This window comes from Bison bison, unplaced genomic scaffold (assembly GCF_000754665.1).
Source record: "Bison bison bison isolate TAMUID 2011002044 unplaced genomic scaffold, Bison_UMD1.0 scf7180017864139, whole genome shotgun sequence".
NCBI lineage: Eukaryota > Metazoa > Chordata > Mammalia > Artiodactyla > Bovidae > Bison > Bison bison.
This window is the reverse complement of record NW_011494711.1, coordinates 12,177,648-12,193,111: the sequence shown is the minus strand read 5'-3', so window position 1 is coordinate 12,193,111 and position 15,464 is coordinate 12,177,648. Positions and strand designations below refer to the sequence as shown.

The 15,464-nt window shown below is 37.5% G+C and overlaps 1 protein-coding gene across 3 annotated transcripts in view; it reads left to right on the top strand.

Annotated features, from left to right (window-relative positions):
- Window positions 1-15,464, top strand: part of CYTIP (cytohesin 1 interacting protein) — an 84,369-nt gene that overhangs the window by 48,263 nt on the left and 20,642 nt on the right. For 2 of the 3 annotated variants that reach the window (XM_010840025.1, XM_010840024.1), the window contains 2 exons: window positions 12,821-12,870; window positions 13,118-13,172. In XM_010840025.1, coding sequence (XP_010838327.1) covers window positions 12,821-12,870; window positions 13,118-13,172 — 105 coding nt within the window. Of the gene's footprint in view, window positions 1-4,905; window positions 5,186-12,820; window positions 12,871-13,117; window positions 13,173-15,464 lie in introns of those variants that run through there. The other variant, XM_010840023.1, reaches the window with a different exon arrangement.

Here is a 15,464-nt window from a genome sequence, read left to right as displayed (position 1 = left end):
GTTTTTCGTCTTTGATGCTTTAGAACAATGTTGTTGAATTAATTTTGTTAAATATCTTCTCCTCTACCCTTTTATTTCTATTAACAAACATTTACTGAACACCTGGATATAGGTGTTCATATAGAACATGAGGTTAGAGGAAATTAGTGTAGAAACAGACTTGTGTACAATTAGCTTTATCAGTTCAGTTCAGTTCAGTCGCTCAGTTGTGTCTGACTCTGTGACCCCATGAACTGCAGCACACCAGGCCTCCCTGTCCATCACCAACTCCCGGAGTTCACTCAAACCCATGTCCTTTGAGTCGGTGATGCCATCCAGCCATCTCATCCTCTGTCATCCCCTTCTCCTCCTGCCCTCAATCTTTCCCAGCATCAGGGTCTTTTCCAATGAGTCAGCTCTTCGCATGAGGTGGCCAAAATATTGGAGTTTCAGCTTCAGCATCAACTCTTCCAATGAACACCCAGGACTGACCTCCTTTAGAATGGACTGGTTGGATCTCCTTGCAGTCCAAGGGACTCTCAAGAGTCTTCTCCAACACCACAGTTCAAAAGCATCAGTTCTTCTGTGCTCAGCTTTCTTTATAGTCCAACTCTTACATCCATACATGACCACTGGAAAAACCATAGCCTTGACTAGATGGACCTTTGTTGACAAAGTAATGTCTCTGCTTTTGAATATGCTATCTAGGTTGCTCATTACTTTCCTTTCCAGAAGTACGCATCTTTTAATTTCATGGCTGCAATCACCATCTGCAGTGATTTTGGAGCCCAGAAAAATAAAGTCTGCATTGACTTTATAAACTGTTTCCACTGTTTCCCCATTGATTTGCCATGAAGGGATGGGACCGGATGCCATGGTCGTAGTTTTCTGAATGTTGAGCTTTAAGCCAACTTTTTTACTCTCCTCTTTCACTTTCATGAAGAAGCTCTTCAGTTCTTCTTCACTTTCTTCCATAAGGGTGGTGTCATCTGCATATCTGAGGTTATTGATATTTCTCCCAGCAATCTTGATTCCAGGTTGTGCTTCCTCCAGCCCAGCATTTCTCATGATGTACTCTGCATATAAGTTAAATTACCTTTATAATCTAACTGTAAAATGTTAAGTCTTAAAAGAATGATCTGAAAAAAGTGATATGAGAATGTTAGATATAGAACATGAGGTGGTTAGAGGAAATTAGTGTAGAAACAGACTCGTGTACAATTAGCTTTATAATCTAACTGTAAAATATTAAATCTTAAAAGAATGATCTGAAAAAGTGATATGAGAATGAAGGCAGTCACCGTGTCTTGCCTTCTGTCGGCAGCACACAGTGTCACTCCAGGACCTTGCTTCAGAGGTGTAAGACCTGCCATCCATAAACTACTGATGTATCTTAAAAAGTATATGACATTTCAGAGATGAAGTTAGATAAGAACTTGGAATCTTTTATTTGTTTTATAGACAATGAGGTACTCCTGAATTTTTCTGAGTAGGTAGATAACTTGATCTGGTTTCATTTTATTTTGAAATAAAGGGGATGATGAAGGGGAAGATGGTTTCAGGGTATTATAATTATCTTAGTGGCAATTTTATAGAAAATGAAGTAAATAGTAGAAAATCTTTGTAAATCAAGATTTGAAGGTTGAAATCACATTTGTATGGAAACATTAGTTTTCCCCCACATTTATCACAAAGGATGCTTTTGATCAGGATAGTTATTAAAATAAAAAATTTCTAACTGTGGTGCTGGAGAAGACTCTTGAGAGTCCCTTGGACAGCAAGGAGATCAAACCAGTCAATCTTAATGGAAATCAATCCTGAATATTTACTGGAAGGATTGATGCTGAAGCTGAAACTCCAATACTTTGGCCATCTGATATGAGGAGCCTACTCATTGGAAAAGACCCTGATACTGGGAAAGATTGAGGGCTGGAGGATAAGAGGGCAACAGAAGATGAGATAGTTGGATGGCATCATTGACTCCGTAGACATGAGTTTGAGCAAACTCAGGGAGATTGTGAAGGACAGGGAAGCCTGACATGCAGCAGTCCATGGGGTCACAAAGAATTCGACACAACTGAGAGACTGAAAAATGAAGTTATTAAAATATTTACTAATTAGTGTGATACATGTCCTGATAATCAGAACAGGGAACTGATCTATTTTGATCAAAATAGACAAAGTCATAAACATGTGAAAGGTTGTTGCTGAATCACGAAAAGACACCAGGATTCTTGGCCCCTGGAGGAGATGAATTCAATCCGGGGCCAGAGACGAGGCTTGATCGCTCAGAGCTTTTGTGTAATAAAGTTTTATTAAAGTATAAAGGAGATAGAGAAAGCTTCTGACATAGGCATCAGAAGAGGGCAGAAGGTACCCCTCTGCTAGTCTTCAGCTGGATGTTATATAGTCACTAGCAGTCTGTTAATGAAAGAAAGGAATGTCTTAAAATTCAGAATGGCACCAGGCCCCTCACCCATAAGATGCATTTTGGGATAATCTTGGCACCAAATGGTTTATCCTGGGCCATAAAATGATTAACTTGAATCTTGAAGAAGGGCAGACCACCATACAAATAGTTTCATTTACATAGATTAGGGGAACAATATCTGAGTATAACATACTGGTTTGTCAAGTAGGTTCTGAGCCAAGAGGCGGAACCGACTTGAAGACAGAGTCTGGGGGTAAACGCATAGTACATTAGCATAGCTTAAGACAGACATTTCCATAAGAGAAATGCATTGGTTAACTTCAGGTGAAACCAGGTGTCATTACGGCAACACAGTATTTTAAGAGAAACCTCCTTTTAAATTTGTATAGAGAAGGAAAAAAATATTGCTAGTTTGTTTCCTCCTGCCGCTTAAGAGAGATAAAAATGTCTGACACTTGCAGTCTTATTTCCTCCATTTGGAGACCCCTGGCCTTCCTGCCTGTTACCCTCTCACATGTAATTAACAAGGGTGACCATACTGGTATGTACTGGCTGAATGTCAAATTTGCCCTTGACTCTGATTTTACAGCCATGGATCTCATGATCTAAAATATTCTACTAGTTAAACACATTTCATAAATCTAGTAAAATTTTTATTTTCCAATTTCTGAATTTCATATATTTCTCTAGAATCTATTCTTTCAATAGATTTCTATAATTTATACTAGCTTAAGATTAGTATCACACAACTTGATTCAATTTTAACATCTGTCTGTAAAACCTGATTGTTGGTTGGCTTAGTGTCCTTATATCAGACAAACATGTCATTTATATTTGGTATCTTGAAATATTAAAATATTTACCTAATTTTATAAAATTCCCAGAAGACGGGTGGACTGCTGTCCTCAAGTAATAGTGTTAATTTACTTCATGTACCTTATAGTAACCTGGAGATACTTTAAAACTCAATCTCTCTCTCTTCTCTCTCTCTCTCTCTCACACACACACACACCCCATAAATGTCTTTATAACTGACCATATTCACTAGTTGCCAAAGTCTCTACCACTCCCTTTTGTATTACACATTTATATTATTTTATCCAACTGAACCTTGAAGGCATATGTGTTTGTCATCCCTGATTTAGATCTTTATAGGGCTTCCCTGGTGGCTCAGACCGTAAAGAATCGCCTGCAATGTGGGAGACTTGGGTTCGATTCCTGGATTAGGAAGATCCCCTGGAGAAGGGAATGGCTACCCACTCCAGTATTCTGACTTGGAAAATCCCCATGGACAGAAGAGCCTGGCAGGCTATACAGTCCATAGGGAAGCAAAGAGTCAGACATGACTGAATGACTTTCCTTCATTCATTCAGGTCTTTGGAGACATCATTTTGTTCATGTCATTATCTAGTTCCAATCGTAATGAGTCATGCTGTGATAGGGTTTTAAAAATTTCTGAGGTGACTCCATCTCTTCAGCACCATTAACTCTGAAGATTTTATGATTTACATTTGGCAGATTTTGCTTGAGCTGAATTTGCTTTGACTTCCATTTTAAAGACTTTTGACTCTTTAATATTCTACTATTGAACTTCCCAATGATTTTGAAAATGACAATTCACTTTTTATACTATACAAAACTTCTCATTTTGATTTTATTTTGAATCTTTCTTCTATTTATGTCTCCTGCTCCTCCTCTGAAACTAATTTCCTTAAAACTGCATTTCTCCAACTTCCACCAATAAAAGCATCAGTGAAAGAGAGTAATTCACGTTGTTGCCCTTGGTGCATATGCATTGGCAGGGACCAAATGGAAATGTTCTTGTGCGTGTTTGGTTTGCCTGTTACTTTTATGCCCTCTCCATTCCCTTGGACCACTTGCTGATGTTGTAACTAAGTCTAATCTAAGACATGGCCAACTTTGTGCTCTAAATGTGCTTCCCCTCCCATTGCTTTTTGTAGACATGATGGATAATTTTAGTGAGGATGAACTAGTGGAAGTACAACCAGAGGAATGCTGAATGGTCACAGCCCAAGTGGCAGATATAATGTTTTTTCATGAACATTAATGAGCTAAGATGTACTTTGGCGAAAGTACATTACAAGGACTTTGTGAGAGGACATTGTGACTGGACCCTGTAGGTCTTGCTTATACCCATGAGGAATCAGTATCCGCACATCCTGACCTTTACACTACACTGGACCATGTTAAGTAGGAGAGTGGATGTCAAACTAATGGCAGAATTTGGGGAAATTCTTTTTTTCTTTTACAAAAAAGGTAGACGGTGTTTTGAACACAACTTGCCATAGAACGTGAAAGCGTAAGAGTTCTGGCTGTTTGGAGAGAAAAAAAATATAAATCTATTTATTTTAATGCTAAAAACTAGCCTTCTCTCAGGGGCCTAAAGAAAAAAACACTGAGAAATGGGAGTGAACTGCAAAATAGTGTTTGTGTAACAAGTAACCTCAAACCACAGAAGTCACATGGGCTCTTTCTGCTTTGCTACTTTTGATTACTTGTCAGAGGGTTATACTTTTAGCTTCCCCCACCCTGCAAGGCCACTCAACCATGTGCTAGCTGGAGTTATCTTTACTCACAATGTCTTTACAAAAGCTCAGGAAACAGAACAGCAATGGCAATTTCATGGAGTACTGTGCTGGTCCAGGGCATAGCTCTTACTCCACACTCACAGGCAGTTTTACCGTGGATGATGATAATAGAAGGCTTCAAATGCTGGCAGATACTGTGGCTACTTTGCCTCGGGGAAGAAAGCAGGTATGAGTGCTATTTTTTACCTTTTACAGTGTTCTTGTTCTCTTGAGAGCAGAGTGATATGTTTGTCTGACTGCATGTTAAAAATGTTATTTCAGATCCTTTGAAATTAGTGGCTCAGAGTATGGGTAAAGAGAGAGGCAAGGAGCCCAGAGAACTCACACTCTAGTCATTAAGTCTTAAGATTTAAGACCATAAGAAGACATTTTTAAGCAAAACCTGAAAGAAGATTATTTTCTCACTACAAGAGGTATTCTGATGAATTAAAAATCATTAAGCATATCAACTTGAAGATGGTGTGTATTGTAGGCACAACCAGTTTGAGAATTATTGTTCCTTTTTCTTGTATGTCTCCCATTGAGTCCTTCCCTCCCAGACTCTCTCCCAGTCTCTAATAGTCATGTCAATTCATAATCCAAGGCGAATACATTATTTTTTAGTGTAAGTTTTGTTGACAAAATTATCTTTAGTTCTGAGCACTGGCATGTACCTCACACTATTGGGAATTAAGACTTTTATTGGATAAATGAGTGCAAGATCTGCCACTTAGTAGCTGTGGAACCTTGAGTAAGTCATTTTCTTCTCTAAGATTCAGTTTGCTTTTTTTCTTAAATGAAGATAGTAATAGAACCATCCTGTGGAGCTCTTCTGTGGTGTAAGTGAAGAAATGCACAGTGTTTAACAGAATGACTGATACGTAGTATGTGCTAAATAACTCAGTAATTATGTTATTATTTTAATTGTGATTGCAAAGTATTTCCCTAGAGAGGAAAACTCATTTGGGAAAATCCATGTCCAACTGGATTTATTGCAAGTTTTTTTCAATTTCCAACTTGTAAAAAAGAATTAAACCAAAAAATCTCTTTAGATTTTGGTTAGTTAGCTTGCTATAATGCTCCACGTACACATCTGAATACAAAAATATTTAGAATTTTTTTAAAGCATGAAGTTTTCCCTTAAATCTTGCATGCACATTGTATGTTCCTCTTAAGCCTTCTAATTTCAGGATTACAGAGTTATAGCATAGTGGAAGAGTCATGATCTTTTTTCAGGGATGCACATAGCTGATTCTTTGGTATGTTTCAAAAGAGGTAAGGGAATAATTTGTTCTGGTTTGGATGATTGATCTTTTTCAATTCCAAAGTGCCTTTATGACATTAAGTTTAATAAAAAACATTCCTATCGAGTTACTGTCTGAAAATAAAGCCCCTGTGGGAAGTACCAAAACCTTTATTCACTTTTCAGGTGTATAGCAGTGTTGGGTGTATAAAGATGAGAAGGAAAATTTCCTGGCCTTATAGGGTTTACGATTGAGTAGACAGAACAAGTAGGTGTTATACAATATAAAGTAACATACATGCTCTAACCCAAGTACATGTCTGAATACAACCTTCAAGGATAGATATACTGGATATTGATGGGTATTCCAGAGCAAAGGAATAATTAAAATGCTGAGGTACAGATCTTGGGGCCCTTAGGGCAGTTTAAGTAACAGTACATCACTGTGTTAGGTGGACCCGATAAGTGTCTGTGTGGGAGAGGAGGGGAGACTTCAGAGCTGGGCTGCTTTTCATAAGACTTGGACACTTACCCCGAGGAAGTAGTAATCTGACCAGCACACAGGGAACCAACTGAGCATGACTGAATACAAGGTTTTCAGTCTAAGGTTCAGTCCAGAACCTTACTGTGGAAACTTGCTTGTCGGTAAGTGGGTAGAGACTAGTGGTGCAGGAGCAATTTTTGCCGTAGTTGGAGACAGAGGAACTGAAGGAATGGAGAAGAGACACAAAGACTTGGCTGTGAAAAGCAGTGAAGAAGAGGGAGCCACATTTGGTTTTAAGTCTGAGTAAAGAAAGCATGAACTGCAAAGAAGCAATCAGGGAGGTTATGGGAGAAGATGAGAACGATTTAGGTATATGAGATACAGATGTGGTGTGTGTGTGTGTAATCTGTATATCTATGTACACATACACACACACTTCCTCACCAATTATTTTACTTATATGTTCACATCTTTTGTAGGTCCTTTCTTCTCCCTTTCCTCTTATTCTTTCCTGTGGTGAGACTCCTCCTATTTAGATGGCTTTTTGTTACCATTGTGAAATTTACTTAAGGAAAATAAAAAGCAAAACAAAGCATTTGTATATGATATATTTAATTCTGTACAATTATCGTCAATGAGACTTGATGCAAGTTTACTCCAACCGTTTAGAATTTTCCAAATGGATGTTCATTTCCTTTAACTGGTCTTTAGCGAAGAACTCTCCATTTGGCACTGACTGCATTGCAGGCAACGAGATCCCTGTGAAGCAATCCCACAGCAGGTGTTTTCTGCCCACTGTTATTTTCAACCCTTTCAGTGCTGACGTCAACAATTCATACTTCTTGTTATCGTTGGCTCTGGTTTCTGCAAAGCTGTATCTGGTTAGCCTGTAGTTTCAGATTAATCTTCAGAATCATTGGGGTGTTTGCACTCAACATTATTTAAAAATAGATTTCTCTGTGTTTATATTATCTCAATACCTGTATTTGTAGGAGGTGACATACTCCCAGTGCGGTCTCCTACTTTTGAACACAGTTTTAGGGAAAAAAAGTCCCTGCAATGGAAAATGCTGTAGGAAGGAGATGGTATGAAGTAAGGTTATCTTGATGAATGTTGTGATACTAAGAGAGTAGCCATAGGCCTTACACCCATTTCCTCAAGGGCAGTAGGTCACCCTTGGAAAGCAGTTTTCACTGAATGCTATAGAGAAAAACTGACAAACAGAGGGGAAGACTGAATCTGCATTCGTGGAACCACAAACTGCTTCTCTTTGTTTGCTTTTCTTTGGTTATCAAATTATTACTAAATGGACAACTTCTGGAAGGGTGATTTCAGTTATAAGTCAGATATAGAATATTGTGCTGACTTTGTATGTATTTTTGAGATGGGTTCTGCCCTTCAGGAGCTTTTATTTTATTTCTGGCCACACACTCATCTGTCACCAAAATTCCTAAGTGTTCTTGATGACAACAAGATATTTTGATCATTTAATGAATACTTTTAGTAGAAAACTGTTAACTTCATTACAAAAGAATTTGATAAGTATTCTCTAATCCATATTGTAGTGTGCTTAGAGAATATATCCAAAAATTTTTCTTGAAAGAGATTCATGAGCCCACAATAAGATTTTCTTGAGAAGCTGCAAAGTTGTACAGTATTTACATTCCTCAAGAGCACTTACAGTTAAGAAATTGAGTTCAGCTCCATTATTTTGTTAGTCTTAAAATATTTCTGCAGAGCCATGTTATTCTAAGCTTCCTGACTCGAAAAGGGGAAAAACCTGTATTCATGGAAGAATTGGGAGAATGAGGTAGGGTACTGGAAAGGGAGCAGAACACATAATTTGTGGACTTTTGAAACAAACAACAAAAATATCTCATCTGTGAATAGGTATCTGCCCCTTCCCCCACTCATGACACTTTCAGGAAATGAGTACACAGTGGGGAGAGGAAGTAGCAGGCTGTTACTTAGCAGCAGAAGTATCATCAGTATGAAACTACAAGCTCCTCTACAGGGCTGAATATCTGGCTCTGCTACAGAGTATTCCTATTTTTTGCAAACTGACTGTTGAAATATTTGGTATTTGTTTCCCACTAAAGAGGGACATTGTGAATCATCTCATAGCAGCAAAAACTACGTTACATTTTTTGGTAAGCTTTTAAATCACCTGACTAAAAACCCAAGAGTTGGGATCCTCAGCCCAAACCCCAGGCGTCTTTATATTAGAAGCTGAAAAAAAGTGAAAGCGTTAGTTGCTCAGTCATGTCCGACTATTTGTGACCCCATGGACTGTAGCCCACCAGGCTCCTCTGTCCATGAAATTCTCCAGTCAAGAATACTGGAGTGGGTAGCCATTCCCTTCTCCAGAGGATCTTCCCACCCCAGGGATCAGAAGCTAGCAAGGGGTTAAGGAGCTTTGTCTTCTCAGGAGACATAATTGAATGTGTAGTTTGCAGCCCTGCCAAATTGCTAAACCTAGATTTCTCATATTAGATAATGTGTAATAAAAGACAGCTGTTGCCAGCATATGCTGTTTGTTGCATACCAGTTCCTCATTCAAGAGTTTTGATGTCATCCCTCCAGCCCCAAGAAAAGACTCCGGTTGGGAGGGCAGTCTAGGGAGCAGAGACTCCACTGGTCAGATTCTAAAAGAAGGCTGCTCACTCCAGGGAGAGGGCTGCAGACAAAACTTGTTCTAAAATGTAAAATCTTTGATAAGACTTCAGACATACTTCTTTTCACTTAGACAGATAGTTTGGTTGAACCCTAAGAACATTCTTTTGGTTGAACCCTAAGAACATTCCACATTGCCTGAGTCTGAGAGTTCAGATCAAAAACAAGTAGGTACTGTGTCTGGATGTGGCATGTGTCAGAGAATTTGATGGTTTTAATTTAAATGTTAGGTGCCTATGACAGGCTCATTGCTGATCCAGAGTGGAAACTAATTTATAATTTGATTTAGTTTGAGTTTTTTCTTTTTCTCACTGAACCCAAGTCAGTCCACAAGAACTGAGTTTCTGCTCTGCATCTCATGCTGTGCTAGATAGAAATTTCCATTTTAATCTAATTAGCTAGAGTAGAAAGGTTAGCCCAAGAGAGGTGGGGAAATTTCCTTTTCTACAGAGGTCTTGGATTTGTCTTGTGGACTTAATTTTGTATTTGAATCTATCTAGAATGATTTTTTTGATTTAGAAGGCAGGTTAATGGAGGGTGAGATGAAATCTTGAGATTCTCATCAATGCTATGATTATTTGCTTAGCAAAGGTGTATTTAAAATTGATGAGGAAAAAGTCTCAAAACTTTAAGAATTCATTAATTCCTGCTAAGTGAATGAAAATGAACTATTCATTCATTGAGCAGTTGTGTATTTAATGTTAAGTGCCTATGACAGGCTCATTGCTGATCCAGAGTGGGAACTAATTCATAATTTGATTTAGTCTGACTTTTTTCTTTGTTTCACTGATGACCCAAGTCAGTCCGCAAGAGCTGAGTATCTGCTCTGCATATCATATTATTCTAGGCAGATATTTCCATTTTAATCAGGTCAATTAGCTAGAGTTTGACTGACTTTGTTTTCTATTAGTTCTTTTGCTATGGTTCTTGCTGTTTTAGAATTAAGGTGGTTTTTTTTTTTTTTTTTTAATCCTTGTTTGTTTTCTTCCATTTTAAATTTTATTTTATATTTTTAAAAGTCTACCCTTGAGCTTTTCCTATGAATATTTAATTTAATGGACAGAGTTGAAGACTCTTTTATAAAACTTTGCATCTCCCACTACCACTTACTTGATTGTATTGTTATCTAGTGGTTTACTTCTGTTTTTCTGTTTAGCTGTTTATATGGTTGCATTCTATTCCAAACCCTGTGCTAGGTGTTGGGGTAGAAATAAAATGAATACATCCCCTAAAAGGCCCAAAGGCTACAAGTAATTCTGAACAGAAGTGAGGTATTTAATCCCATCTGCCCTTCATATAAGTATACATATATGCTTCCACATATATAAATATGAGACATAATCTGATGAGTATTGATAGCAAGAATAATATTTTTAAATATAAACACATTATGATTTACAGATAGCATGATATGACCTACCTAAGTACTTTACATCTGAAATAAGGATAAAAGCCAAGCAAATGGAGATAATGAAAATAAATTAAGAAAATATGAGTACAGTATAGTTGAGAGGTTGAGAATACTTGGGCATATCAAGTTTATTGTTCTCTTCCATGAGAAGGCAGCCCACTGCATAGCTGAATGGTCCCCACCCTTGTTAATGGTACTTATCAGGACAAAATCAGGCTGAGACAAACCATACAAACTGTAATAGGCCTTCCACAGTTAGTCCTTATGAATTAAAAATAGATTGTTGTTCACTCGCTGTCGTGTCTGATTCTTTGTGACCCCATGGATGCAGCATGCCAGGCTTCCTGTCCTTCACTGTCTCCTGGAGTTTGCTCCAATTCATGTCCATTGAATCAGTGTTGCTATCTAACCGTATCATCCTCTGCTGCCCTCTTTTCCTTTTGCCTTCAATCTTTCCCACCACTAGGGTTTTTTTTTTAAGCAAATATAGAGAAATGTTTTTTTTTTTTTTCCCCCCGGTTCTGAGCCTTCTCTTGCTGTAGTCTTCAAGATGATATAAATGATTTCAGTCCAGAACTAATAAAAGAGGAAAGTATAATAAACTTATTATTATTGTAGGAAGATGTCAGTTTTTTCACGGTGTTAACAATACTGACCAGTGGCCAAATTCTGAACACTGAACCATTCAAGAAAATTTGTGAGAATGCTGGCATTTTATACTTGGTAATTCAAATTCCTTACAGTGATGTAGCTTCTCTAACAAATGCCTTAATGAAGATTTCATTTGTGCATTAATTTCTTCTGCACACTTTTCTCAATTTGGCTCTTAGCTTCTATTTTACCTTTATTTGTTTGGACTCCTGCATTATCTCCTGATATTTTCTGTAGTCACTGATATATAAGAAGCATAATAGGTTGCCACTTAAATAAACACCTTGGACTAACCAGTAGCATGAACTTCTGTTTTGGAACCCTGGACCAACACTTGAGAAAGAGCTGATTAACATTTGTTAATGCCTAAGCAAAGAACCAACACAAAACACACAAAACTCACTATAATTACCTTAAAAAAAAGATGATACCTTCCGGCAACCTTTCCTTTATTTATAATGATAGACTGTATCCCGGAAGCTTATCTTTAAATGATCTCTTCCCAAAACATGCAGAGGAGTAAAGTGAAAGTGTTAGTTGCTCAGTCCTGTCTGACTCTTTGCGGCCCCATGGACTATAGCCTGCCAGGCTCATCTGTCAATGGGATTCTCCAGGCAAGAATACCAGAGTGGGTAGCCATTCTCATCTCCAGGGGATCTTCCTGACCCAGGGATCAAACCCAGGTCTCCCACATTGCAGGCAGATTCTTTACTGTCTGAGCTACCAGGGAAGCAAAAGTTTATGCCATTTACAATGTTTATACCATTCTGAAGTTCCTTTCCTTTCTTGGATAGAAATCTTACTGTACTCTTTTAAAATGATTGCAAAAATAAATCATAATAATTGAGATTTTGAGTCCCTCATTTTACCCAAATTATGCTTCTAGTTATTAGATGATTTTATCCTTCTAAAAACAGTAACATATTGAACTATTACAATAAACAGTCATTTCATCAGCATCTCCCCAAACTATCAACTATTTGGTTTTATATGTCATTCTATGGGTGTTATTTTTCCTTTGGATTTCAGTGTGATTATAAACTGCTGCGGTTAAACTTTCAGAGGCTATTTTAGATACAGATTAGATATGAAGTTCTTTTTGGAAGCTTTGGAATTTTGCAACATTACATTAACTCTTTTGCCATAGGGTGTTATTATCGAAGCCTGTTTTAATCTTTCAAATGGAATACCTGAATGGTTCCTTTCCCAGCTGTCCTTTGCTATCACTAGAGAATGGAAATTACTGCCTTTCTGTAACAATTTCCCAGGAGTGGGGCCAAAGAAGAGTCCTTTGTGATTTAGAACATTTTACAGTTGTGTCTTAAGGATCTTTCAGTAACTGTGTACTTTTATTTTTCAGCTTGCTCTGACAAGGTCAAGTTCTGTAGGTGACTTTTCCTGGTCTCAAAGGTAAAGAATTTCATTTGTTTTTTGGTGTCTCACCAAGATGTTTAGGAACACAGCTTTCCAGGATGTTGATATCTCAGACATACACACACACACACACACACACACACACACACACACAGAGTCATACATACTACAGTTTATACAAACATCAGCTATTTTTTATTGACAGTTATTTTTAATGATAGATATGTGCCAAATGTGACACTTTGATATTCATTCCTAGCTTTTTTTTTTTTTTTTTTTACAGAAAGCTTGTTATTGTGGAAAAACAAGATAATGGAACATTTGGATTTGAAATTCAGGTGGGCAGTTTTCAAATTTTCCAGACTTTTAATTAAGAAAGTGGCACCGGCAATGTCATGATATTTACAAAGAAAGAATGAAGTCGGGCTTAGGGATTGACAGAGGCTGTGACTTGTGTTCTATGTGTGGCTGTTTTTGATAGTTTTTCGGTTTGTTGGGTACCACCAAGGAAAGAAAACATTCAAGCAGATAAAATAATCACCCTGAGATTTACTCAACTTCTTGTTTCTCTTTGCTTTATTATTCTTGTCGGTCTGAGACTGATCAGAAATTCTTGCTATCAGTCAGCTCATAAATAAGAGAATGACGTACTCTTTATAAGTGAATCTTATATATTTGATGGGTTTTGCCTAATAATTTCTTATAGTGTGCATCAGATTTTGCCTACACTTCAGTATTCAGAGATAGTTGAAGGAAATATATTTGTGTATATGGACTGTATCCATTTATAGTTACTATTACATTTGAAAATACTAAAGTTTTCATATTGGACTCTATGAGAAGTTTGTACTCTTTTCCTTAGTGATAACATTTTATAACTATTATTTGAAAATACTTAATATTTGGCTCTATGCGTGTATTGCCTCATGCTGTAGGAAATTTTAAGTCTTTATGGATTTCTATTTAAAAGCCTAAGAATTTAATTTCTTATTTGCTGTCTGCTTTTTCACGGCTATATTTGTAAATATGATGCATTAGGTCAAACAAAGTCTTGTCTAATTAAGCACAACAGAGTAGTTTAAGTATTACTGTGTTCTTTTTCCAGTATACTTTTGCATTTCTTTTAGAAGCAGTCTGCATAATCATATCCTCATACAAAATATCAGTTTTTATATCTTAACTTTGGTGCTGGCTTCAGAAAACTTTGGTGACTAATTATCAGCACAACAATTGGAAACTCAGTGTGTTTTAAGATTAGGAACAAGAGGCTGCTCTGTAAGATGCATTTTAAGAATAAACAAAATGGAACTTTAGCTGCAATGAGCAGGGAGAAGGCTCTCAGAGAAAAGAAGAGACCTTCTCCTTTCTGAATTCTACTTTTGAATTTGGTGAAATCTCTTTCTTTCATTGGGCTTTAGAAGCATAGTACTTTCTCTTATTACTCATTCACATGAAACACTCCCTATTCTGTATTGTAGAGACACTGTGCTTTTTGTGACCACTTCTTTTCAAATGAGAATTATGCCCAAGGATGTGCAGTGATTGCTACTGAAAACAGGAGCAGAGACTACTCATTTATCCTTACTTAATGTGACCAAGGAGAATCTCTTCTCATCTTTCTATAGACATACCACTGCTTCTCCCACATTTCTCCTTCATACCATAAACACTACATGGAGCAAGAATCAAAACTTTCATTAGTAGACAGCAGGTTATAGCGGCCTGAACCTTTGTGGATTCACGTGAATGATGGCTTCACCTCTGGACTGTAGCATATTATTTTAGTGATGCAAGGGTCCATTCCTCCGCAAATTCCCTATGGGTGTATGCTTTCCATTACTAGCTCTATGCATTACCTATTTCCTAGTACTCACAAGGTTTATAGCGATTGTCAAATAGGCGGCATGCTCTGAGAACATTTTAAAGGCCAAGTAGAAACTCATATACCCTTATTGAGCCTCCATTCATTAACACGTGTTTGGGTCTTGGTCAGTGGGGCACAGGGCATGCTGGGAGAGAACAAGTCGACCTCCTCTGGTTTCCATGGATGTTAGTGTTTTGCTGATATGGACAGTAATGTAGCAAGACCAGAACACAGACCTTAGATTCATTTACAACTGAATTTGTGTTCTTTCAGTGCTACTTTAGTAGGTTCTTAGGCATTTTAAATGAGATAACATATGTGAAGTACTTAGTAATGTGCCTGATTCCAGTAGAAGGTAAGCAAATGACAAGTGTTAGAATGAAGGCATGAGAAAGTAGTGCACTTTTGTGTCTCTAGGAAATGACTGAGCAAAAGAAAAATATCCAACTGATTAGTTCTTTCCAAAGCTTTGGGACCTCTGCCTATCTCTAACCACAAATTTTACACCTGTGGCAAACATATACGCAAGTGCATGCTACATCAATTAACGTTTCCCCTTCACTGTACTTACTTTGCTTCCTGGACATGGAGCATAAATTCTCACTGCTAATGAGAATCATTGTAACAGTGGTTTCCCAAAGGAAGGTCTCTCATAGCTTTGGTCCATGTGTTGTGTGAACCAGACCATGCTTCATTTCTGGAAGGGCCTGGGCAGTGGCAAGAAGATTCCCTGGCCAAAAAAAAAAAAAAAAAATCTGTTAAAGGA